We start from the raw sequence: 26,952 nt of genomic DNA, 5'->3' as shown, positions 1-26,952 counted from the left end.
GACAATCTTTTCCGCGTAAGCCCCTAAAAACTGCAAGATCAAAATCCATCCTCATTTAAAAACAAAACAGCAGCATTTCACAATAGTGGTCCTTTATGCTCCACATCAACAGGTGCAATAATGCAAGCATTGTATAATACTGTAGTCTACATATTTTTGTTGGAAGGCATTATCGATAAAAATCAATGAAGCAAACAAGCCCGCGACAGCTAGAAACCCTAAATAATATATTTGATACATGAGTAGATGAAACACCCGCCAGCACTCTGGGCAACGTTTTGCTCACAAAGGACTTTGGCAGATAGTAATAAGATTCTCCGGGGTTTGTGGGTCTATCTGAAAATGCATCGATTGCACCACTCCTACTTACATTGCCTACAAGAGTGGGCTTAGCTTTCAAACTCCACTCCCCCCAATGTGCAAAGGCCACAAGAGTCCTATGTGAAAGCCATGGCTGAGTTGTCTGACTCAGAGACAAGCCACACAATAAAAGATATCATGAAATGATCTGCTCCAGCATAGCTGGTAACAAGGACATACACGCCATCAGACATAATTCAACAACATGCATCACTAAACTCACCTTAGCCCTATAGAAGAACTTCTTCCCCTTAATCATTTTCCTTAATCCTTTCCAGCTTGGTTTTCATTTGGGTTTTTTATTTTCTTCCCAGTCAGTTCTTTTCCTCTCTCTCATTCACACACATTCCTTTCATAGTTTACCCTTAAGTATATCATCCACCTGGCTGAAGGCAGCAGCTCTGCAGGTCACACTGGTTTTCCCAACACACCCTTATCAACAAAGTGCAACAAAAACAAGGTGCATGCCACATTGCCTTCACCGGCTTGGCAGTCAGCTCGATCCACAAGCCTGAGGCTAAGTTTGAATTTGTGTGTGAGGCAGAGGGAGACTGACTGGAGTTTAGTCTTGGTTACACCTGATGTAAATTGTGCAAAGTCACTAACTTCCATGGATTGACAACAAAGTATCAAAGAACAGACTTTGGCCCACTGTTGTTTTAGCATTGTGAAATTTGCAGAGATTGTTTTAAATACATGGATCCTTTTTGCATTCTCTGGTTAGTTCCTTTGTTATTTTGCCAACCAAAGCTTTGTCAACACTGGGAATTGGCCCCAATTTCAGCCTAGGAAGACAGCAGACAGGCAAAGCTGCAAAGGAGCTTACTCCTGCTTAAAACCTTGGTGAGCTCTACTGGTATAAACCACAGCTTTCCTTGTCTGCACTTGTGCAGCTACATTGGTGTTTGGCCATTAATTGGGGAGATTCCCAACGGAGACAAGACTTTGCTCGCTCACTCGGCCAAAATTCCACTGAAAAGCATAATCTTCCACCCCTCATTCACTCCACCACTTCTGCAGTCCATGTGGTCCCATGTGCACTACCATACGCAGGAACCCATTTACACATGAGAGCAGAAGGGAGAGAGCTGCACCTTATTTTTACTTTGTTCCCAAACAACACTCAGTGGTGCCCTAGGGCCAAACTGTGAGCCCTTCTAACCACCAGCAATTCCTGTTGAAGTCGATAGGAGTTGCAGGTACAGAGCATCTCTCAGGATTTGGGCATGGGGATTCATCAGTGCTGGAGCGTGCTTTGGGAACACAGCAGAACCATGGCATGGTCCCATTATACTACAAGAACGAACCATGTAAGTCTACCAGGCTGCAGCCAGCTTCCCCACCATGAATGTCACCACAGAGCAGGCAGGCCCTAACCACCAACATCCTCTGACCAGCAGCGCTGGCCAGTGCTTCAGAAACTGAACTCGAAGCCACAATTGCATAAGGAGGTTTGTGTTTCCCTCCCAGGAACCTCTCTCTTGAGCCTGGCTTAGTTTGAAATCCTTGCCCAGCCCCAGTTACCAGCACTGCAGTTTTCTCTCTCCCTGCATGGATGAGAACAAAGGAACACAAGAGATCTGTGTCAAGTTGCTGCACATCTTGCTGTCTCTCTGGCCATGTAAACATCAGAGGTTTACCCGCCTTGATGATATATCTGCCGCGCTGCTCCCCGTCAGGAAAAAGCAGAAACTAATCCAATGTCCTTCTGCTGGGCTCAGGTAAACACTTCAATACTATGAAACTAAGTTCAATCTGCCCTATGTGGGAAAAACCTGCACTGGAGAAAGCAAACCCCACAAGTTTCATCTAGCAGCATTTCCAACCTATCGTCTTTCCTACAGGGATGGGATTAGGTCCCCAACTGTCAGGGAAGTAAAGCCCCACAATTCCTCAAAACATTCTCCAGCTCTTCTGCACTGCTCCCCAGGCACCCAGCTGCCTTCGTAACACAGCTCCAAACAGTGTTATGTTGCCATGACTTCTTCACCAGAGATTGATCCAGAGTTTCTAGCGGGGCAAAGAGGCAAGCCCCAGAGGATAATTCTCCAATGGAAATCCTCAGGAGTTTGTGGGAGACGGCACTGCATTGCGTACAGGAAGGGAGGAATGTGTCTTAACCCGGCATCATGGTCCAGTGTATGTGATGGGGGAGGGAGTCAGGGAAGACTTCACACTCCCAGATACTTTACCTAAAATAAAGCTTAATTCCTCAGGTTTCATGCAGGTGAAGGGAACAACCCCCAGCTCTTAAGAGTTAGACCCATAGTGTACAAAACACTAGGAGACAGACTGACATTCCTAAAGCAGCTAATGCTATGTAAAATTCAGAGCTGGAAGAAACACTCTGTGATCATTTTGTTTATCCTCTAGGCTAACCCCTGATGACGGCGGAGTAAGGATCTACAGTTCCTTCTAGACACAGCCGTTAAACATCTGATACTGTAAGATTGGAGAGCTGGTGGGGAAACAGCCATGGCAGAGCCCGGCACAACCTTTCCATTCTAGCTAGGGCAATTTTCTATTTACACTTAATGTAAATAAACTCCCCATTACCCTTCCAGGGTGAGTTAGGACATTTGTAAAAACCACCAGCTTCTCTCATCCCGAGCCAAGGGATGTGAGCATAATAGGCAGTTTTCAGCTCAGTCTCTATACACTTAATGAAAATGAAGGATGGTAATCCTGGCACAAAAGCAGAATTGTGTTTCAGGGGTGGGGCTGTGAACTCCATGTTATTTTCTGGCAGTATAAATAACTAAAAGCTAAATATGATTGCTTGGGGGCGGGGGGAGTGTCTGTGTTGCAGCAGATATGGCTGAGCTCTGTGGAATTGGTGCTTCTGGGCAGCAGGGCCACAGAAGCATTCCAATCAGGATTTAAATTTTCATGGAGATCAAAAGGGGAAGTGGGAGGAAGAAAAGCCTAGTCTAAACGTCTTGTTGAAAGGAAAAACAAGGGTTGAATAAACAGCATCTGAAAGCTCATCACCTGAGTGTGAAAGGCACATCAGTGTTATCATTCCCACTATTCCCTGGGATCCAGTCACAATACAACAGTCCTGCAGGAACTGAGTTTACCCAACTGGGCTCCCAATGGTACCACAGGCATACAAAAACCAGAACAAGGTGAACAAATAGCTGAGTCCCATCTACACTGCAAGACCTGTGGTATTCACTTAAATGGACTAAAAAGGCCAAAAGGTGTTAACGCAATCCAGTCACTGTCCAACATTTAACAGTTGGAAACAAACTTCAGGGTTTGGTATACAGAGACCACAGCCTGCTTAGTACCTGGAAAACACCCCATTAAAAATCCTTTTTAACCTTTCTTTAAAGAAACAGACAAGAAGGAAAAACAGTTAAAGCATTTGAAATGTAAAGTATTAAATAAGGCTTTTATGGTAAAAAAATGTTTTGTTCCCTTTCCCAGGAGAGAGTCTTTAGAAGGAAAAGCCCCCTTGTTTGACAGTCGCTCAGATGGTATTGAAGAGGGCAATAAAGGTCCTTTTGGGTAAAAGAGAAGAAGTTAGTTGGATGAGCTGGAGCTGTTGCTGCTGCTGCTCAAGTCTGGTCCCGTTTAATCTCAGGTAGTGTTTGGGATTCAGCTGGCGCCGACAGAGGTGGTGATGTGATCTGGATTCCTCTCTCTGGCCTGAGTTGATCAGAGGATCTCTCAGGAGACAGTGGGGGGTGGCAGCCATGATGGTGAAACTCGCTCTACTAGCCTCCGTCTGGTCTTCTCTCTTTGTTTTAAGAGTCCCAAAAGGGAGTGATGTACGGAATAGCCCATCCCCTCATTAGTGCATCCAACCAATCAGGCCTAGTATTCGACACATCAATTTTGGTTCATTCATTTCCATTTTCGTATCTTCTGTTTTTACCGAGCTCAATTTTAACACTGTTCTTTAATTACGTCAGTAGGCCTTGTTGTTTAGACTCGATATTTTTGTGTACCTTTTGTACCTCTTCCCTTCAACATTTGTTATTATAGGTTATTGTGATATCTTACGAACTTTCACTCACTTTTCACCATTGACCTTACAATTCAGGTACATTTTTAGGACCAATAATTACCACAAATCAAATCGTGCTTTAATATTTTGGGGGGACTAATTTGATGTAACCAGGTCTCCCAACACAGGAATAACGAAGGTGTAGATAGTATAATGAAGAAAGTTTAGATGGAACCTTAAAACACTCCACTAAAGAAAGGTCTGATCTGTCCTGGCTTTTAGCCCATTTCGCGGTGAATTTCTAGAATTGCTACATTTATGACATGACACTATGAAGTAGCCAGAGGGTAGGCGGGCACACGTATACTGAACACTAGCAAGATGGTTCATAAGAGCGGAGATTTTCTGTAGTGCTTTTACATTTCCCTTAGCAACCCAGTTTATTAGGCATTTACATTCGTGAAGCATTTAATAAATAATAGTAGCAGCAGCTACAATAAAAATAGGTCCAGATCTTCAGCTGGTATAAATTAACTCAGCTCCCAGGAATTAAAATAATCTGGAAGAAGGGATTTGCATTATTAGAATCATTCCCTTTCACTCTTAATGGATTTTAGTGCACTATTATAGCTGGATGCATCAGGTCAAGGGTTTTTACAAGTATTTGTATAGTACCTAACACAAAGAGGCTCTGATCGGTGACGGAGGCCTCTGGTAATACTGTAACAAACACGACAACTAGAAATCTACTTTAAAATAGGTAATTTATCTAACAAAACCAAATAGAGCTGGGTGAATAATTCATAACAAATAATCCAATTAATTTTGCCACATTTTGTGTTTGCAAAATATTAACAGATCACGATTCAGTTTGGAAGTTATTCTCTGAATAAATTTCTGCAAAGAATTCTTTGTTTGTGTATTTTGCTTGGAGAGGTCATTGTGAGTGTCTGATGCTGCATATTCAAGTGGGTGTCACTGGATGCATAGTTTACAGGGTAATATATCTGTCCCCAGTGGGATGAGTTTAACTCTTTAGAATCAGGGTTCTGGTTCTGAATAGTCACAATTCATCAACTGTAAAATCTGCTTTTCACTAACATTCTGCAGTATTTTCTTAAAATTTTCTGGCTGGGCACACATGTCTGGGTGAACTCTCATTCACTGGGGAATTCACACACAAAGGGGCACAAATGCAGGAGAAACAAATTCATTTACAGACTGCAAAGAATATTCACATACGATTTCTACAACCTTCGCTCAGTTGTAGAAATACTTTCCTTCTACACACAAACATTTGCTACTGTGGCGTCATATTATAGTGTTCTCCTCTAACTAGAGAAGGAATCTGAGCCAGAAGCTGGCAACACATCTGAATTTTCTCAAGAGTTCAGGGCTGTTCAGTTCTAGAAACTTTGGTTCTGGCTCATCTCTAATTCTAATAAAGTTAAATTACTCTCTTTTTAAGCAATGGAAGTTAATTGCTCCAGATCTCTGCCAGTAGCTTGCAGTTCACAGGATTAGGTGTTTCTAAAGCACTAGCCTTATTAAATATCATAGAGCACAGGATTGTGTTTGTTTGAAATGGCCAGATCCCCATTAGTAAATTGCAAATGTTACCAGGATGTAGTGCTGTTTGCATTGTGCTCTGTTTAAAGTTTGTGTCACAATGTCCTGCTGTAAAGCAGGCCAACTGCTCTTTGTTATTATTACTTCATTTCTTAGATTTCCCCTGATTGTATCTGGCAGATCTTCAACTGGAGAAAGCCCCAAACTGAGCTGCCTTATCTGCAAGTGCTGGATGCAAGCAGCTAATCAGGAAATTTGCCACAGTTCATGTATATTACACAGATTTCACATCCCAGAGGGATTTCTTTTTATGAGTTCTCACTCTCCTGCATGAAATCCGAACTACTTTGTAATCCAACACCCTAATGTACCTTCCCTCCGATCCCCCAGGGCCTTGATCCAATGAGCAAATTTGGCAGCCACCAACTTCCAAGCATGATCAAACACTTTGGAGATGGACTTCATCCTCTCCCCTGGAAGATGAGATTTCCAGAGTCCTGCCCTAGCACATTAAAACAGGGTCCACGCCGCATGAAATTACACAGAGGAAACGTCAAACCTGAACACTAAAACTGGCAGCAATTGCCTAACACTTGTCTACCTAGGACTTCGCAGCTGGCACTGTGTTACGCACCAGTCAACTGGCAGGGACACTAAAACCCAGATGCTGCTACTTCAAAAGCACAAGTTCTTCCCACAAAGGAGACTCTCTTTTAATTGTTAGCAGTAGAGGGCCAATGACACACAGATGAATCACTCTGATTTGACCCACTAGTGGTTAATGGTGTGCACAAGCACGCACACACACTTTTCATTACAATCATGTAACTCATTCTCCTTCAATTTTTACAACTTACATTTTATCACAAAATGAAGACTGTAAAGAAGTGTTTTCACTGCTAGGAAATTTACACACACATCATATACCGAAATTGTCACCTAATTGGTGGTACAGCAAAGAGGCAAACTATCTCTTTGTGATATTCCCTAGAGAAATCCTCACCCATCTATCTAAATATTAATCAGCAGATTAATTAGAGCTTGCTTTACTACTGTGATTGAGCGACCGTACAGTGGGTGTCTACAAATTAAATGCTAAGAAAAACCACCAGTACTGAATGTTAAAGTTGCAAAAGGCAATGCATTGATGATGGGAGCTAGTTAATTTCCTTCTCAAGTCTAACAAGTCACAGTGATCACTGGCTTTGCAAAATAAAGACACTTAAGGCCACTCAGATTTTCAGACAGCTCTATAGTCAGCACAAGGAAGTAATGCCAATGCAGGAATTAAATGCGGTTTGTAGAGTGTCATAGATGCTGAGGCCAGAAGGGATCACTGTGATCATCCGTCTGACCTGCATACACCGGCCATAGGACTTCCCCAAAATAATTCATTTAAACTAGAGCAGATCTTTTAGAAAAACACTGAATCTTGATTTTAAAATGGACAGTGATGGAGAATTGACCACAACCCTTGGTAAGCTGTGCCAATGGTTAATTACCCTCCCTCCTAAAAATGTACACCTTATTTCCTGTCTGAGTTTGTGCAGCTTCAGCTTCTTGTACCTTTGTCTGCTAGATATCTGTGGTGTGTCTTGTTCTGCTTTACATCCCCAGCTTTCCTTAAATGTTGGCTTTGCATTTAATTTTGAGGGATAAGGAGAATGTTAGAGACGCCAAATTCATTTGCCAACTTCATGGCCTGATATGATTATTGTGGGACAAGATAACACCACAAGGAAGAAGTTTAATGGAATGTGATAAAGTGCTTAAATATTATTGATTCAAAACACAGGAGTGTTCCGGGTGAGACAGGTTCACTTGCCATTACTAGGGGTGTATTGCACTAGCTAGTGATGGCGTGCAAACCGCGGACTGGGGCGATGGCCGTTGACAGGGGCATTGACCTTGAGCGCTAATCCCTAGAGTGACCAGGAGGAGGTGCCAATGCAGCGGTGAGTGGAGCAACCCGTGACACCTAGTCACATGGAAACATCATGCCTGCACCTTTATTACCTACCGCACATAGTGCGCTTTCCCAGAGGTGATGACTTCATGGCCAAACATGATTTCATGCTCATTAGTGGAGGTTGAACTTCTTGTCCTCTGCTCTGAAAGCACAAGCCCACCCCCTGAGCTAAAGTAGAATCTCCCTTAGCTGTAGCAGAATTAGGGTTCCCCTACCAGCCACTGAGGGTGTGGCACAGAACTCTGATCTGCAGCTCCTCTCGCTCCACGTCCCACAGCATCTTCTTTGTGACTCAGCCCTCTGGCCAGGTCACTCAGCATTCCTCCTCCCGGGGGACAGTCCATCAGCAGTCCTAGGCAGTCTTCCCATTTGCTGCATCAGTTCTACGCCACACCCTCAATGGCTGGTAGGGGAACCCAGGCCTGCCCTCTTCTCCAGATTCCAGTCCAGGGACCCTCAGCTCAGCAGGTCCGGGCTTCCTCCCTCTGCTCTCACTGCTCCTTCCCTGGACTGCTTCCTACTCTCTTATTCACCTTCTCTCTCTGTGAGTACCAGCTCCAAACCTTCCTCCCTGTTCCCAGGGAGTGACTGCTGTCTGCCTTCCTACAGCCTTTCCCAGCAGCCCAGTCTGTAGCTCACTACCTGGCTTTATAGGCCCTGCCTGTTCTTGCCCAGGTGAACCTCTCTCTAAATAGCTGCCTCCAGCCTAAAGCTCCTGTTTGGAGCCTAATTAGCTGGTTGGGCCCACTTGGCCCAATTCTGCTCTTGCAGGACTAGTGTGGGCCTCTCACCCCATCACACAACGCATTATGGAGGAAATTAATCCTTTTGGAGCAGCAGGCTGAGCCAGTGCCCCCATACCAGCAGCAAAGTCAGCGCCTGGAGAGGGAGATCCAGCAACATTCAGCAGCCTAGCTGGAGCGGCGACGTGAGTACTTGCGGGCTGGAATCGTTGAGCCATTTTTAGCTGACCTACAGCAGCAAAATCCCTGGAGCCTGCACCGCTACTGGATGATCTTCCTGTGCAACGTGCGTTGCAGTAATGCCCAAGACAACAAGCAAAGGACACAAGGAGGGGAACGCCCTTGGTTCCATGGGTTCGGGTGATCCCTTTCACAGTCCCAGGTTACATGAGGTTTTCACGGGAGCCAACATCCATTGTAGCATGGGAAGCACTTTGCCGTTTTCCCATCACGGCCCTAGTCTTTGTCTGACGTGGAGTCTCCTCAGGAACAAAAAGTGGAAACTGAACAGAGATTGTTTTCCAAGTGGACATTTACATTTAAATAATGATAGAAATAGGAATTACAAACAACTCCATTTATTCAATGAAGATAAAGGCATTGCCCCAGGCAGCTGCTATCTACAGCATCAGAACGAAAATCAGTATTAAAATAACGATTAAATCAGTTACAACAAACCACTTCCTGGCTCAATAATCACTCCAGCCATTTATTTTTTCCCAGGGGCCTCTCAGTTCTCCTCTGTATTCCCCACCACACTAAGGCCCAGTGTTGGGCTGAAGTGACTTGACATAGTTCTATATAAGATGTAGCCAAGAATGCTCCTGTCTTGGGTATATGGGATCATTTTAAAGCTATTCAAGGCTCCCAACCAGAGCTGGAGCGTGGAATCCACTACATAGCTGCCAGTGTAACATCGACAGACTCCAATCATCGGCAGGCGGGATCAAACCTGGGACCTCTGGAGCTTAGTGCATGAGCTTCTACAGCATGACCTAAAAGTCAACGGGCTGTTAGCTAAACCTGTAGAGCAAACTCATTAATCCCTCTCTTTCCAAGTGGTCTCAGTGCCACAAGATGGGACAGAACACCATACCCAGGAGGTGTGTAGATTACACTACTCTTTCTGAGCTGCAGAGGGCTCATGTAATACCGGGGCAGTTTGGTGCTTGTACCTAGAATTTGATTTTCTGAATCACCCTCCATCTCTGACTTCCCTACGTGCAAATCTTGGCTCTCAGAAGCTGACAAACGGTCGGTGTTTACTAAGAAAGAGGATGCCATTTCACCCCGGGTGCCCTGCACTGATCTCTCAGGAAAGACAGGTTGAGGGAGCAATGTTCTGATTTCCTCTGGATTTTCACAGGCTTGATGCAATTTCAATCCTATTTTTAAGGTGGCTGCTTTCAAACCAAATTCTAACTTCCAGTTTCTAGAATATCTCCTTTTCTCCAGACTCCCTTTAATAGAAATGGGCCTCAACCAAACCCTTGGATCTGAACTTCATGGGTGTGGTATGGAATCAGTTTCCTGGTCTGGTTCTGAATTACTTAGCAGTTCTCCATCTCAATTATGGGGCGAAATAAGACTCAGAATCCCAGCACCTATACTTGGGGGAAGTTTTGGTTCAACCTTTGTGGCTCAGAACCACCTCTGTTCAAGACAGCGGCTATAACCTAGAACAGGGGAACACGCACAGTGACATCGCACAGCTTCGAGTGCTGGGTCCTGAGTAACCACTGCTTTATCAATGGAGTCCCACCAGTGCAGAACTGGAATGATGCACTGGTGAACTGGGCCCCGAATTTTAAACACTCTCTTCTCTTCCGTTATCCTCCTTCACCCCAGCTCCATCCCTGCTGCTCTACTCCCTCACTTTCCACCCCCCTCTTTCCCCACTCTGATCCCTTTCCCTGTGCCCTCTCCTCTGCCTCACCACTCTTGCAGCCACCACCTCCACATACACAAACACACTCTCTCTCTCACCTGGGTAGCCCTGAGACACACACACACAGCTATGCAGAGACTTCTGATCCCTGCCCATGCTATGGGCTAGGAACTCCTCTCATACATCGCTCCCAAACTTCTGATTACAACAGGGACGAGCTACATCATGCACTAAACTACATCAGCTGCTCTCCTCTCCTGTCTCTACCTCCACCAACATCAGGAGCTGGACAAACCGGTATTGATGATCCAGATGGCTGTTTTGCACAACAGAAGGCTGGAAAGGAACCTAATGGAGTTAAAGCATCTTTAACTTGCAATAAAAGGTCATTTGTTTACAGGTAGCACTGTTTACAAACTTGAAAATACATCTCCATCCATTCCTGTTCTTCGCAGTTAAAAAAAAAAATGGTTTTCCTCCATTGTGGCTGATGAGGTTTGAAATTAACTTTTGGCTTTTTCTTAAGCTCCTTGTCTTTCTCTCTGCATCACTGATGACTTCAACACAGGTCTGAGCTTGTCAATTAACTACTGCCACAGAACCAACAAAGGAAGCTCTACCACACAAAGGATTGTTTTTAGGTAGGTCCTACACAAAAATAGTAATAATTGAGTTAGAGGATATTGTAATGAAAGAGCTAGAAACTCTATGTACACAACTGCCCTCTATAGGATGGAGTCAGCACTGTTCCACTGTATTTCATACAAGCTGTACTGGTTAACAGCCAATGCAGATTCTCTTTCAGCTCAGTTAGAAGAAATGGGTTCTTTTGAAGCAGCAGGATCTTGTTTCTAATCCCACTGTCTCCATAAAATTTGGAGTGACCATGGCACACAGCATAGTTATAACCACTAAGTCCTAGATGGCGGTAGATTTATTACAACAATTCATACATTTTGTGGGGACAGAAAGGTGACTGTTTATATAAAGAAGCACACTGCAGACCAGGGATCAGTGAGTGGCTGGCGCTCTGCTGATTAATCACTGTCTAGGTAAAAAGAACAGAGTTACAGTTTGCAATTATAGTTTTTATGGGTAAGTTTTTGTTTAATGCAATCTTTAGTGCTCAGTTACTCTATTATTGCTCTATAAACAATCAGGGTGATCCTAGGAATAATAAATGAAGTTCCTGATGTTTCATATTCAGCCTGAAAACAACTAAAGCGCTTCCATCTTGCTAATAAAATGCTTTATTTTTTTAAAATGTTCTAAGTAGCCAGTGAGTTGGCTCTCTGTGCCACTTGAGGAAAACCAGCTTATATCAGCAGGACTGAATCTAGCAGATATTTTCTGCAAACCGATCTGCAGAGTGAATGCTTGAAGAAAGATTTATTTATTTGTCTTTTCAAACTTCTGACATTTCAGATGTCTCTTTGTGGCCAAAAAATGTCAATGTGGGGTAATCGTGCTGGGAAATGTCATCCTGCCTACCTAACATTCCTTCTGCGCCTTCAGTTGGCATTTTATTCTTCTTCATTTCACATCCTCGATTGTTGTGTAGTGTAACTTCATGCTGTTAAAAATGGCTGCTGTGTTTCACCGCCCCAGGGAGGGCCGCATTTCAATACTGCAAGAAAGGATTCTTATATATAGGGCAAAAACTCTGACCTCCAGTTGACATCGGCAGGTCCTAGTGAAATCAATGGAAAGTCCAGACATTTGAGAGCAGACATTTGAGAGCAGAATTTGATCCTTCTGTCCAGATTCTGATCTGGTCATACCCTGATATAATACAACTCCACTAACCACAGAAGGCAAGAGATCCCATTTACACATGTGAGATCAGAACAGAGCCTATAGGCTCACTGGGCCAAATTCATAGGTGACGTGTAAGAGGGTGTTTTATGAGACCTGCTGGTGTATGGTTGAAGGTCTAAGGGAGTCTGAACTGGGGTAAACTTACACATGGAATGGCCTGTAAGAAGAGTTACACCAGCTGAGACTCACCTCTGAATAGCAATTTCCCCATTTGCAAAACTGGGTTAATAATAACTCCCAATCTAACATGGGTTTTAGGAGGGTTACTTAATTGTAGGCTCCAGTTCTCCACTGCCTTAGAGCTTTATAATCATTGACACGCCTGCATAGCCTCAAGTGCACGCAGATCAGAATCTCCCACCCACTTCCAGCATGAGCAGCATTTTACACCCATTTTGCACAATGATTACACCAGATATAAGGCCATGAAGAATCAACCTCTAGGTCTTATAAAGCTCTTTGAATACGTTAAGCACTGTAGAAACGCCAGGTATTATAATTACTACAAAAAGCTCATTTGGCCAACATTAGGGGAGTGCAGCATGGGTGAACTACTAACACATGCCCATATCCTATTACAATGACTAGCAAATCAATTTGCAGTGCTGGGAGACCTTGGGTGGATTCTAATTACTCACGTTCGAGGTGAAAGGTTAGGGCTTGCTACAAACAGATGTCTTCATCCTTCTGGAGGAGCCTACCCCGTATCAGGTACTGGGGCTGTTAAGTGTGAACTTCACCCCGGAGAAAATGAAATCTGATGAAAGACCCTCGCTCCGCCACAGTCAACTCACTTCAGTCCGGTTCATGTTTAATCTGGTCGGAGTGGTGCTTTGCTGGTGGGTCGTTCCACCATTGAAGTTAAATGCTCACTTCTTGCCTCCCCAAACCAGTTAGATTTTAGAACTACAGACAAGGGGAAGCCCTTGGAAATCCACACCGATCCCTGATGCACATGTTCTAATGCAGCCTAAAGACAGACGCCCTCGCATCTGGCCCTTTCCTTCTGTTCTGCTATTTGAGCTGTTCTGCTGGTATTCATTTCCCCCAGCCCATGCACAAAAGGCCAAATGTAGCTTGGAGTAAGCAGAAGAATCTCCCATGAAAGTGTCTGGACCACATTCAGCAGTGATGGAAATCATAGTGCCAAGAATGAATGTGAAACAGATGTATGTTATCTTAAGGATATCTTGCATGGATTTGATAGTCACCGGGTGTGCAAGAAACACCAAAGGAGCTAACAGGGGCCTATCACTAACCAAATGTGTACAAGAAAAGCAGAAGTGCATGCCTCGCATCATCCCAAACACTGGTGGGACCAAAACCATCGCTGATATAAGTGGAGCGGGGCTTGCGCTGAAATCAGTAGGAGTTGCACAGAGTCCCCACATAACGCTACGCCGTACTGAGCGGTACCTAGTAAGTTACACCCATTTTGTTCACACACTGACTGCCAATCCATAGAAGTTAATGCCACTTTCACATTAACTTATACCTGATTCTCTGCTACCTTGCACCCTGCGGAATAGCCTTTCACACCCGTGCAGCCAATGCCAAGCGGGGGTAAGAATAGTCCTATTTTGGAATGGTAGCATTTGTGCAGTCATTGACTTCTGTGCAAAGTGGGTGTCCAATGCTACCACTCTGATATAGTGGCACTTTTAGCCCCTATTTTGTATTTGCTCTGCACAAGTGTAAGTGACTCCATAAAGTGGAAGGCAACAGATAATGAGACAAGACAAGCACTTTATAACACCACTGAATGCTGAGTTAATCAATACTGTTGATCCCATTTACTGAAACGTCAAGCCCAGCACATATTCTGCTGCCATGATCCATGTCACCACTGGATGGGACTCTGTCATCAACTAAATCAGGAGATTACTGCACCGTTTAATTTAAAGCCCACTTTATAAATCTCCAGCCCTCAGCTGGAACTGTGGGAGGAGGAGTTATTTTATCAAGCATCACAGAACAGGTACCAATTTAAATGGTATTCACCCGTTCTCTGATTCAATTCAGCAATCTCCAGCTCTTAAATTTCACAGCAAGTATAAACATGTTGCCCTGTTCATTTTCCCGAAAAGAGTCTGACTTCTCGTTCAGATCCTCACACCCGCAAAAATCTGGAGTAACACCACGGAAGTTACCTGGGATTTGCATCAGTATAACAGAACTGGGGCTGACTCTTAGCACCTGCAGCGCTGAAGAAGAGGGTTTGCTAGACAGTATTTAGGAGAAACAGTATCTACCACCTCCCAGTTGTTGTCCATATAGATTGCAACTGGAAAAGGGTGGGCTATTTAAAAGAAACAAAAAATTATAGCCACAAAATTAATTATTTGTACTCCTTTTTCCCCTCCTCCAGGCAGCTCTGCAGGCTGCCCCTCGAGTGCTATCGGGTATCACTGTCAACATCAGCCCTTGCAGCTTTGATTAAGTCATTACAAGCCTTTCTTGTTATTCTACGTCCATTCAGAAGCAAAAAGAAACACATATAGGTGCACAGCAAAGTCCAGAAGTGCAGACGTGATGGGACAAGCTTGTCTGTCAGAAAACTCCAGCTGTTTGGGACACACACAGTGCCTCTGAGTTAGCTTGCATTAGACCACAGAGCGCACGCTTGATTTTCTGTTTATAGTGAAGTAGGGAGTATGCGGGGAGGAGTAAATTTATTTGATTATGCAAAAGAGCGTTACCATGCTCAGCAAGCACACAATAAAATCTTCCCAGTGCAGGGATCAGCCCAGCCCTATGGTCCTGAGTGTGGAGTCTGACTTCTCCCCCACCTTCCAGCTTGGTCAGCCTCCTAGACACCCCCAGGGCCTGGGCAAAGGGAAGGGGACGCTGGAGTTATTGCCTTGCTCATCACGAACCAGGTAGTGTCCCCACAGCCTGCCCTGTGATCCAGACCAAAACTTTAGGTCCAGACACACCTGAGCTTTGCTTTGGAAACTGGGGATTGACACCTAGAGTTGGATTTTGCAGCTCAGGCCCAGATATCATTTTAATCCCTTCCTTGTTCCAGGAAGGCTGCTGAAACTTGTTTCAAATTTAAAATCTTGCTCATCACTTCTGAGGATCTTAACATCTGTTTATTTAATTGCAGTGGCCGCTGGGAGCCCCAATCATGGACCAGAATTCCATTGCACTAGACGCCGTACAAATAGAGAACAAAAGAGACAGTCCTTGCCCCAAAGAGCTTATTGTCCCATCTCAACAGCACCACGTATCTCCCTATCAGATGAATCCCCCAACCGTTGAGGGGAACTCAAAGGTCCACTATGCAGCAGAACCACTGCTATTAATCTGCAGGGGGAGCAAGGCTGGGGGATATTCCAAACTGTGTGTGCTACGAAGCACCACTCTGTGGCATCTCTCTCCACAGCAGCAGCATGGAGAGGGGTAGGCATGGTGAGCGGAGCTGCAAACGAAGAAGAGGGCACTAACCAAAAAGGATGCCCAGGGCAGTTACAACAGGCTGAAGTAGCAACCCTGCTCTGCATAGGTGTAAGTGACTCCACAAAGGGTGGCTATGGGGTGGCTACATGGGGGGGAAGTCCCTGGGCTGGGGGCAACTTGCATTCCTCACCCCAAATGTAATTCACACACTCAAAGCCTCTTTATTTGCATGCTGTGCTGATTATATGGATTTTTGCCCTCTCTTAGGAGAGTCACCACAGATAAAGCGAGGAGTTAGTGGCTGTGAGAGGGCATCCCATGAAACCCCACTATTATCTTTGCCTTTCTAACTCCCCTCTCAGACCCACTACAGGAGCATTTAATATTTTAAATCCCTGATGCTGAGCTGTTCATAGAATTCTAATGAAAGATGTTAAGAGGGAAGTGGGTCCAGTGCATGTCTCTTTGCTGATGGAATTAGTAATGTCCATTTTCACCAGGAGTCCAGCTTCATTAATATGAATAAAATAACAATAACACTCTGCACTCCAGTAATGCTTTTAACCCACAGATCTCAAAGCACCTTACGATAGCATGCATGCATCATTGCCCTGGCTTTGCAGATGGGGAAACCAAGGCACAGAGAAGTGAGTGACTTGCCCTGAGAGTTGCTAGCTGATTTGGAATAAGGATCCTGGTCACCTGACTTCAAACCCTGCGCTCTAATCACTGGAGATGCTTTCTTTCCTTCCTTCCTAAGGAATGCTGCAAATTTCTGTGTACACCAGTGCCCTTCCAACTGGCACAAAGGGCGACTCCCAAAATCCCTGGGAGGGAAAAGGGTTAAATAAGGGAATTTCATTCCTTTCTTGTAATATTTTCTAGTGGGGGGGAGCCATGTTGTACAAGCAGGAGTTTTTTCACTGGCGCTAGGCACTTGCACTTATCAATGGGACCTTTCAGGACTCACTCTCCATGACTGAGACATCATTTCCTGTCCAACACACTAACCCCATTGATAACTTCAGCTTGATGGGAACTTTTCAAACCCACCAGGAAAGGCTAGGAGACCCAGAAGAATATATACATGAAAACAGAACTGGAGCTTGAAAGAAAGAACGAAAGAAAGAAAGAAAAAGAACTGTTTTGGCCATGACCCTTACTCTAATACAAATACACACAGAAAGCTGCACATCAGTGAACAAGCATAACATCAGCCACAGAGAACCAACTGCACTTGGGACTTATTGTCTATGGCTTTGGTACTGACCAGTCTACGCACTTCAACCCAGTCAATGGGTGTGGCGAAGGGTGGGAATGCAAAAGGAAACATAGGAAAGATGATGAATGTTCCCTTTTCTGCCTTCATTCCATTTCATTTCATCCGTACCACAAACTAAGAATTTGGGTCATGGGACTTGCTACGTAAAGGTCAAGCTTCTGGTTGAAAAACTAAAGCACTATAAAAGCGGCAAAGAGTCCTGTGGCACCTTATAGACTAACAGGCGTATTGGAGCATGAGTTTTCGTGGGTGAATTCTACTCTGAAACAGGACTCTTTGTCGCTTTTACAGACCCAGACGAACACGGCTACCCCTCCGAAGCCTAAAGCACCGTAGCCTGCGTTTTTCAAACGTGACTAATGATTTGGGATACCCAACTACAGACACTTCAGAGGGAACTGATTCTGAAAATCAGGCCTCTTTAAGGGATCTCACGTTGGCCACCCAAAAATTGAGGAACCTGTTTCTTGCAGGTTCAGCATGACAAACAGGTTGATATCATCGATCGTGACACGGCTTTGAAGTTTGCGGCTGGCTGTGCACATCCATGACGCTAGCTAGAAGGGACTTTATTAGTATTCTAAACACACACAGGCCCAAACCACAAGCTTTAGAAATAGATCAACATTTTCCCAACATTCAGGAGTGCTTGGATGCAAGTTTGGAGCTCTGAGCTTTCTACAAGTGTGACGGTGCTAATAAGTGATGGTCACATAAACACCACCCTATGCCGGAAACCTACTGACCGCTGTGGCTACCTACATGCCTCCAGTTTACATCCAGACCACACCACACGATCCATTGTCACAGCCAAGCTCTACGATACAACCGCATTTGCTCCAACCCCTCAGACAGAGACAAACACCTATAAGATCTCTATCAAGCGTTCTTACAACTACAATACCCACCTGCTGCAGTGAAGAAACAGATTGACAGAGCCAGAAAAGTCCCCAGAAGTTACCTACTACAGGACAGGCCCAACAAAGAAAATAACAGAACGCCACTAGCCATCACCTTCAGCCCCCAACTAAAACCTCTCCAACGCATCATCAAGGATCTACAACCTATCCTGAAGGATAACCCATCACTCTCACAGATCTTGAGAGACAGGCCAGTCCTTGCTTATAGACAGCCCCCCAACCTGAAACAAATATTCACCAGCAACCACACACCACACAACAAAAACACTAACCCAGGAACCTATCCTTGCAACAAAGCCCATTGCCAACTGTGTCCACATATCTATTCAGGGGACACCATCATAGGGCCTAATCACATCAGCCACACTATCAGAGGCTCGTTCACCTGCACATCTACCAATGTGATATGTCCAGCAATGCCCCTCTGCCATGTACATTGGCCAAATTGGACAGTCTCTACGTAAAAGAATAAATGGACACAAATCAGATGTCAAGAATTATAACATTCAAAAACCAGTCAGAGAACACTTCAGTCTCTCTGGTCACTCGATTACAGACCTAAAAGTGGCAATTCTTCAACAAAAAAAACTTCAAAAACAGACTCCAAGGAGAGACTGCTGAATTGGAATTAATTTGCAAACTGGATACAATTAACTTAGGCTTGAATAAAGACTGGGAGTGGATGTGTCATTACACAAAGTAAAACTATTTCCCCTTGTTTATTCCCCCCCCTTCAACCCCCACTGTTCCTCAGATGTTCTTGTCAACTGCTGGAAATGGCCCACCTTGATTATCACTACAAAAGGTCGTGTCGTCCCCCCCGCCGCCCCCGGGGGCTCTCCTGCTGGTAATAGCTCACCTTACCTGATCACTCTCCTTACAGTCTATGTGGTAACACCCATTGTTTCATGTTCTCTGCGTATATAAAATCTCCCCGCTGTATTTTCCACTGCATGCATCCAATGAAGTGAGCTGTAGCTCACAAAAGCTTATGCTCAGATAAATTGGTTAGTCTCTAAGGTGCCACAAGTCCTCCTTTTCTTAGAGCAATCAGTGCACTTCAGAGTGATCTTATAACCCCAGGCAATTATGTTCTAGCTGTCTAGAAAGATAGCAGTGGGTCTGGATTATTGCTAATTAGGATACCAAGCAGGAGCCCTCTAATTAGTCTTCCAACAGCCTATGAACAGCATAGCAAATAATTTAATCACTGGAGCCAATGCTGAATTTTGTAATTTGGGAAAACATACAAGTAACTGGAAAGCAAAGTTCATTTTCACACCAACACGGGCTGCTGCTGGAGAGACAATGACGCAATGGCATAGAGCACATCAAAATGCAGAGACATGAATACAGTGAGGAAGCACGTTCTAGCGTTTAAAGCAGAGGACTGGGGCCTGGTCTACATTGCAAAGTTAGGTCGACCTATCTACATTACTCAGGGCTGTGAAAAATGTCACGCCCTCTGAAATGTAGTTAGGCTGACCTAAGCCCTGACGTAGACACCTCAGTGGAAGAAAACAGGTCAACGGAAAAATTCTTCATCTCTCAGAGTGCTGAATTTGCCACAGTGATGGAAGAACCCTTCTGTCACTGTAGTAAGCGTCTAACCCAACCTCCCCTTCCGGAGACGGGAACAAAAGCCAGGAGTGCTGACTTCCATGGTATGGAGAAATGCTACTGCGGCACAGCTGCAACTCTGCTGCTGTAGGGTAGTGGTTAGAACAGGGGACTGGGAGTCAGGACTCGCTTTCTATTCCCACATCTACCACTGACTCATTGTGTGACCTCGAGCAAGCCACTTCTGAAAAACAGGTTTGAAGTTAGGCACCCAAAACTAGAAGCCATTCTTGACAAATCTGGGCCTTAACCTCTCAATGGCTCAATTAACCCTTCTATAAAACAGGCAGGATAATACTGGATTTACCTATCTCACATCCTGTGAAGAATCTGCAAAGTGCTTTGAGATCATTTGATGCAACAGGCTATATAAGTCTTATTTAATGTTATTATGACGGTGTGGAAATGTACAAACTGATACAAGTAATATTTCCAGTAAATAAAATGAACGGTTACCTGCAGGTCAAAGAATTTGCTGTATCTCCGGTAGATGATCTGGGAAGTTGAGTCAGACCATGTTACATTTATGATATATACCTGTTCGGGGGAAGAAAAAAAAAATGTCAACACAGTGCCTAAGGAGCCCTAAAGCATTGGCTGCAGTTCAAAGGCAGAAACGTCAGGACCCATGTGTGTGTCTATATAAGGAGATGATTTCCAATCTTTAATAAGTTTGACAGTCTAATACCACTTAGTCCCACGTGCACACTGGAAGAAACACAGCACCAAACTCAAAGTTAGTCTAAATTAAAGCTGTAGTTCTGTCCTGAACTCACCCTGGGCTTTCATAGGCTTCTCGGGAGAATGCTCCATAGAACATAGCATAGAGCACAGTCTTCCACCAATCCACGTTAGTAACTCCTATTGACATTACTTTGCCTGGGTTTAAAGCTTTATTAGAATATTGGCACACTCCTTCCATCCCCCTCTGCCCCAAATCTGTCGGGGCCCAGGGCACATGCTGGTGGTGGGAGTGAGAAGGGGCCAGCTACATTGCACCCCACGCCCCCATTTGAGGCACATGAGGAGCCATGCTGGAGTCACCTGCCACACTGTCCTTGCACACCTTGGAGATGAAGGTTTGTGCAGAGAGAATAGTGCCAGCCTGGCTCCAGAGGCAGTCCTGCTCCCACAGAGCGGGGGAGGACAGCTATAACTGTGGAGGGACTGGCACATTCCAGGGCTGCTGCTTTCCCCCAAAACCAGGGATCTGCAGACTACTCCCCACCTCCTTCACAGGCAACCCAAACTTTTCTCCCTGGAGAAGCATTTTCATACCGCAGGACATTTTGATTAAAAAACTAAAACAATATAAAATTAATATGGCAGATATTAAATGGATTATAAACTGGCTAGATACTAGGTCTCAAAATGTAAATATAAATGGGGAATCAGCATTCAGTGGGTCTGTTTCCAGTGAGGTCTCACATGGATCAGTTCTTGGTCCCCAGCTGTTTAACATTTTTATCAGTAACCTGGAAGAAAATATTAAATCATCACTGATAAAAAGGTCTGCAGATAACACACTCATAGCGGAGTGGTAAATAATGAAGAGGACAAGTCACTGTCACTGATTCAGAGTGATCTGGATCACTTGGTAAACTGGGCACCAGAACACAATATGCATTTCAATACGGCTAAATGTAAATGTATACATCTTGGAACAAAGAATGCAGGCCGTACTTACACAATGGGGGACTTCACCCTGGTGGATAATCAGCTGAACATAAGCTCACAGGGTAACCCTGTGGCCAAAACAGCTAGTGCCATCCTGGGATGCATAAACAGGGGAATCTCAAGCAGGAATAGAGAGGTTGTTTTATCTCTAGTATTTGGCACTGGTGTGACTACTGCTGGAATCCTGTATTCAGTTCTGGTGCCCACAATTCAAGGATGTTGATAAATTGTAGAGAGTTCAGAGAAAAGCCACAAGACTGATTAAAAGATTAGAAAATATGCCTTACAGTGATTGCGCTTCTTTAGTCTATTTAAACTTAACAAAAACATGGTTACAGGATGTCTTGGTTACAGTCTCTAACCACCTCCAGTGAGGGGCAGTAGCTTCATCACCAGGAGTGCGGCTCCTACCAATGTCCACACTGGCACTTTTTCATTGTTAAAAACTTTTCTAGTTCGGGGGAGGGTGGGGGGCGTTTTTTCATACCCCTGAGCGAAAAATGTTTTGACGACGAAAGTGCCAGTGTAGACAAAGCCAAAGTATCTTCGTGGGGAACAAATATTTAATAATGGGTTCTTCAATCTATCAGAGAAAGGTCTAATAGCTGGAAATTGAAGATAGACAAATTCAGACTGGAAATAAGGTGGCATTTTTGACAGTCAGGGTAATTAACCATTGAAACAATTTACCATGGGTCGTGGTCGACTCTCCATCACTGGCCATTTTAAAATCAAGATGGGATGTTTTTCTAAAAAATCTACTCTAGGAATTATTTGGGGGAAGTTCTGTGTCCTTTGTTACAGAGGTGGTCAGACTAGATGACCACAGTGATCCCTTCTGAGTGTGCAATCTATGAAAGGAATCTCCACCAGACTCATTTTAGGGAGTTGCAACTGTACAAACCCTGCAGGCTAGAGGACCCAATACAGCCCCAAATCAGCCTCATGTGATACAGTTCAACTCTATAGTACATTATACACTGGGAGATGGGTTCACCACTACCTTGTACCTTCAGATATCATTTACACCTGTAAAACAGCCAGATGGGAATGGTAGCGTTTTGCACCCAGTTCACACCAGTGAACGTGATGACACAAGATGCAAGACCCTGTGTAAGCCACCCCTGAGCAGGGGACCTCCCAGCATGGAATCTATGTTTACTGCCCTGGGCTACTTTCTACCATTGCCCCTCTAGTTTGGGGCGTGGCCCCTATGGTCCAAGTTCCTGTTGTGCCTTGTCTCCTACCAGTGCCCTCTCGCGGACACTGGGTGGCGTCCTGCTGCTGTCCTCCCAGATTCCTCCGGGCGGGGCAGTCATCAGTTTGGTGGAGTCGGAACACCCACAAGGTTCCCGTGCTCTGGTCACCCGGGTTCCTCTCAGGCTGGGTGCTCCGAGGCCTCTTTCTCCATCTCCTTTGCCAGGAAGACACTGCTTGGTTTCTGGTGGCTGCCTCAGTCAGCAGGCTAGTGCTCCTTCCCTCAGGCAAGGCGAGCGCTAGCTCCTCCCTCTTTGCTGGTCAGCCTCAACTGAGGCAGGCTCCCTCCTTTTCTCTCCTCCCCAGGCCTGGCATTAGCTGCAGATATGACAGGGCAGGGCTAGCTGGGCCCAAAAGCCCTCCTTAACCCCGTTCCTCCGGTTCACCACAACATGGTTAAAAAAATTATTTCCTAACTTGTCACGTCCTTGCCTCCAGCCACACAAATGTAGAAAAAAAATGAGCCCCAGTGTAACGGAATGCACAGTGTGGCCCACTACTGTGTCTTTAAAGTAAATGTCAGACTTCATCTACCAACACCAGATAAGGATCTGGTAGAGGAAATGGAAGGAGCAGGACTGCATCTCCTCCTGTCTCGCAGCCCAAATGCTTAACAGCAGGAACTCTTGCTTTTTCAGTCTGTGCAAGTGTGAAGTTCTGTATCTCCAGAGATCATGGCTGGATAAGCATTGCTCCCTGCCCCTGGCTACATCAGGCTGCCTTGCAAAGGTCTGTGGCTAGATAATTGCCTTTATGCTTTTTAAAAGATAAGGGGTACTGCCTTCAGCCCCTGGAGAGGCCTCAGAGAAAAGGCTGAACAAATGATCATAGTGGGATTTTTTTCCCCCCCTTTCTTCTTCCCTGATGGGAGGGGGAGCAGTCCGATGTCTTCTTAACCAAGGATCCCCATCCGTTATTACCATGTTCAACTCCCATGTGAGGTTGGACACGGTACCAAGTGAAAAAGGCTGACGGCAGATCCTGACAAGGTGGTGCAGTATCTCTCCCCTATAGGGGAAAGATGGTCCACTGATAAGGCACTAGTCTAAGACCCAGGAGATTTGTCTCAAGTTTTCTGAGTGCAAATGACTCAGCCTCTGTATCCCTCAGCTCCCCCTCTCTACAATAGGAATAATAGCACAGCTCTGCCTCATGGGGATTGTTGGGAGACTAAATACATTAAGGAGTACGAGGTACTCAGACATTACAGTGATGAGGGCCATCCAAGGACCTTAGACAGACAGACAAACCACCAGAGCATGGGCATCATGAGGAGAGTATTTGCCAGGTTTAAAGCCAAAGCTGCACAAAAACAAATTTTCCCCCAAGATTCTTGTGCAAAAATGTTTGTCACTTCATTCCAGGGCATTTTGCAACCCAGAAATTTAGTTTTCCATCAAGTTTCTACAAAAAGGCCACTTTTGGAAAATGTTCAGTGGGAATGGCTACAAACAGAAAACACACAAGGTTCAGAACTGTACTTGGTGGGTGCAAACTGATTTGTATGCAAAATAAATTCTTAATTGGGGTTCTCAAAAATGGATAAGCAGCGTAAAATAGGCCTAGTCAAATACGAAAAACCCACTACATGAGATTTCCTAACTCTCTTTTTGCAAGTTTGTACCTTTTTCAAAAGTTGGAAACAACATGCAAATACCATAAATCTCAAGGTTTTTTAAATATTTTTTCATTTTCCTGAGACCTCTACTTAGAGCTCACAATAAACGTGGGTTTTAGTTTTACTTGTTATTTGTTTCACAAATCTATTCTATCAAGTTCTATTCTGCTTTGGTCTTCATGCTGCCCTGATCACCGTGATATCTGAGCAAAGCATTGAGTGAGTGACTAACATTATCAAATGTAGTTTATCGTCTCTCTCATCCTCTCTCTAGGGGGAGAAATTTTGTGTGCAGTGGAACATTTTGTTAAGGTTACGTTTATCTGTTTGTTTTTAAATACGTCCACCCCTACTCTGGATTTATGTAAGGGAAGGCAGGTCAGAGAAGTGCACCTTGCACAGGGTAAATTTGTGGTAAATCCTGGGGAGTTCATTCCACAGTCTGGGACCCGCCCCGAGAAAGCGCTGTCTCCTGCCCAGACAAGCTTCACCCTTGTGGTACAAAGTTCCATTGTCCCTGAGGAGAGGAATTGTTGGCCACTGTCCTTATCTCGAAGCTTTAGGCTCTTTTAGATATCCTGGGCCCAGACCATGGAGCACCTTGAAGAGAAGGACTGAGCCCCTAGATTTAACTGGATATTCTATTAAAAGACTGTAGAAAACAGAGGACATGTTTGATGTGTTCATAGTAGCCCATGCTACTTGGGAGATACACTGCTGCGGTGGTGCCTAGGGACACCAACTGAGATCAGGGCTCCATCCTGCGGGCTGCTGTATAGGCATAGTCCCCGCCCTGAAAAGCTTATATGTTGAAATCCCAGTCCCAGTGGGAGGAAAGCTTCAGTGAAGCCAGGATTTCATTAATAGTCTTTAAAATGGAAATTAAATCTTTTGAATTTCAAAGTCTCGGGAAGTCTAGCAGGCTTGTTTTGTTTTATTCTATTGCATTGGTAGATCCTAGCAGGTGGGTAAGAAAAGCACCTTAAATAATCATGCAGGCTTCCAATTAGCTAGAACTACACGGGATCTAATTCTGCTGTCTGTGACAGACAGGTGTAAATCTGGAATGACTATTGATTTTTTGCTTGTCTGCGTAAATTAAATTTTTCTTGGGAAACCACCGTTTAAAACAATGGGGAAAAGATGTTTGCTGGAACTCAGTAAAACCTCAGACTTTAAAAGGCCATTCTAGAGGTTTCAAAAGCCTCAAATATCACCGGTTTCAGAGTAACAGCCGTGTTAGTCTGTATTCGCAAAAAGAAAAGGAGTACTTGTGGCACCTTAGAGACTAACCAGAGAGCTCACGAAAGCTTATGCTCAAATAAATTGGTTAATCTCTAAGGTGCCTCAAATATCACCTTCTCCCTCCCACAGGAATCTCAGCTTGCCATTTATCCAGCCCTAGCAGCCTTGGCTTTACCGACAACCTTTGCACGAAAGGCAGGCTCTTCTCCCATTACTTATTCCCCAGCTCATCTCATAATTTTCTGCTAGGGTCATTAAAATTGGATGCTGTGAAAATGATTAATGATATCCCAGAGGAAAGTGACTTCAGGGGAAGAAGAAGAAAGAGCTCCTTTGGAGCCTGAGTCCATCCAAATGCAATTGCAATAGACACACAATAGGAGGGCACATGGCAATAGTGGAAGTGCCTGACAAATATGGAGAACTGTCCCCCATTCAAATGTTCTGAAGGCAGGCAGGGCAGGAATCAGACCGAGCTGCTGTGTAGAAATTTGAGAGCCAGCACTTGTGCATCTCGCACAATCTCTCTGATATTTCACTATCCAGCCAGCTCACAAGAACGGAGCAGGAGAGAGAAACTGCAAACAGGCCCGCAGCTTTGCTACTGTAAGGCTACATAGCAGAGAAGTTTGGAATTCTGAAACACTTCAGTCCGCAGTGTGGGAAGCAAACAGATTTTTCAGGGTTGGGAAGCCTGTATACAGTTTTTAAAATGGTGACTAAAATTTTGAACCAGTCAGTTTGGATATTCCTTAAGCCTTTAGCACAGATGTAGAATATGCCTTTTGCACCTACATGTACACTGCATGCAACAAAACCTTCGTGTTAGAAGCATAGGGTTAGAAGGGACCACAAGGGTCATTTTTTTATTTACTACCCAAAAAAAGGTACATTACACACAAAAAAAATCTGTTAAAAAGAACTTTATTGAGGTTGCCAAGTCAAGCACTCATAAGATAGGAAATGCCAGAATTAAGTTTCCTTGTGCAACCTTACTTCAACCCTACTGTGCACATGCATTATGGTACAGTCTTTGATTACATGAACCCCTAGCATTTTTGTCACAGGACCCCTTCTTCATTCAGTGCCCAGGATGGCCATGCTGTAGGGATGAATCAGGGCTGTGTAGTAACAGAGGCTGTTGTCTGATGGGCCCCTGACTCATCTGGTGCAGAAGTTGGAAGGTGTGTAGTGAAGGAGTCACGGGCTTGCAGGAAGAGACAGGATGGCATCCTGGTTAAGGTAGTTGAATGCTGCCCTGGAGAACTGGATTCCATCCCTGAAGAGTTCCTGTGCAATGCTAGGCCACTTATTTAAACCAAACTTTTCACTAATTCTATCTTCTTCACATGCACAAAGGGGCCAAATTAAGGTTGCACAGGTCCAGCCTCCCTTCCCCACCTGGCTCCCTGCGCCAGCCTTCCTACCCAACCAATTCCAGCTTCCCCACCTAACCAGTCCCTCCTCCCACTCCACACTGCCTAGGAGTCTGAGGGGTCACTGAAAACACAGGAGACACAGGCTTCGTGCCCTCAGCTCCAGTGCCCAGCCCCACCCCAGCTCACAGAAGCTGGGAGCAGCTATTACAGTGAAAGTCTGGCTTCACCCTATAGCCCCGGGCTGGAGCAG

The 26,952-nt window shown here is 44.8% G+C and overlaps 1 protein-coding gene across 4 annotated transcripts in view; it reads right to left on the bottom strand.

Moving 5' to 3' along the window:
* Positions 1–26,952, bottom strand: part of SH3PXD2A (SH3 and PX domains 2A) — a 388,309-nt gene that overhangs the window by 297,954 nt on the left and 63,403 nt on the right. For all 4 annotated transcript variants that reach the window (XM_043551930.1, XM_043551931.1, XM_043551932.1 and 1 more), the window contains one exon: positions 19,983–20,063. In XM_043551930.1, the coding sequence (XP_043407865.1) occupies positions 19,983–20,063 (81 nt within the window). The remainder of the gene's footprint in view (positions 1–19,982; positions 20,064–26,952) is intronic.

The sequence above is a fragment of the Chelonia mydas genome, chromosome 7 (assembly GCF_015237465.2).
Source record: "Chelonia mydas isolate rCheMyd1 chromosome 7, rCheMyd1.pri.v2, whole genome shotgun sequence".
Lineage (NCBI taxonomy): Eukaryota > Metazoa > Chordata > Testudines > Cheloniidae > Chelonia > Chelonia mydas.
Note: the sequence above shows the minus strand (reverse complement) of the source record. Positions and strands in the feature narration are given on the sequence as shown.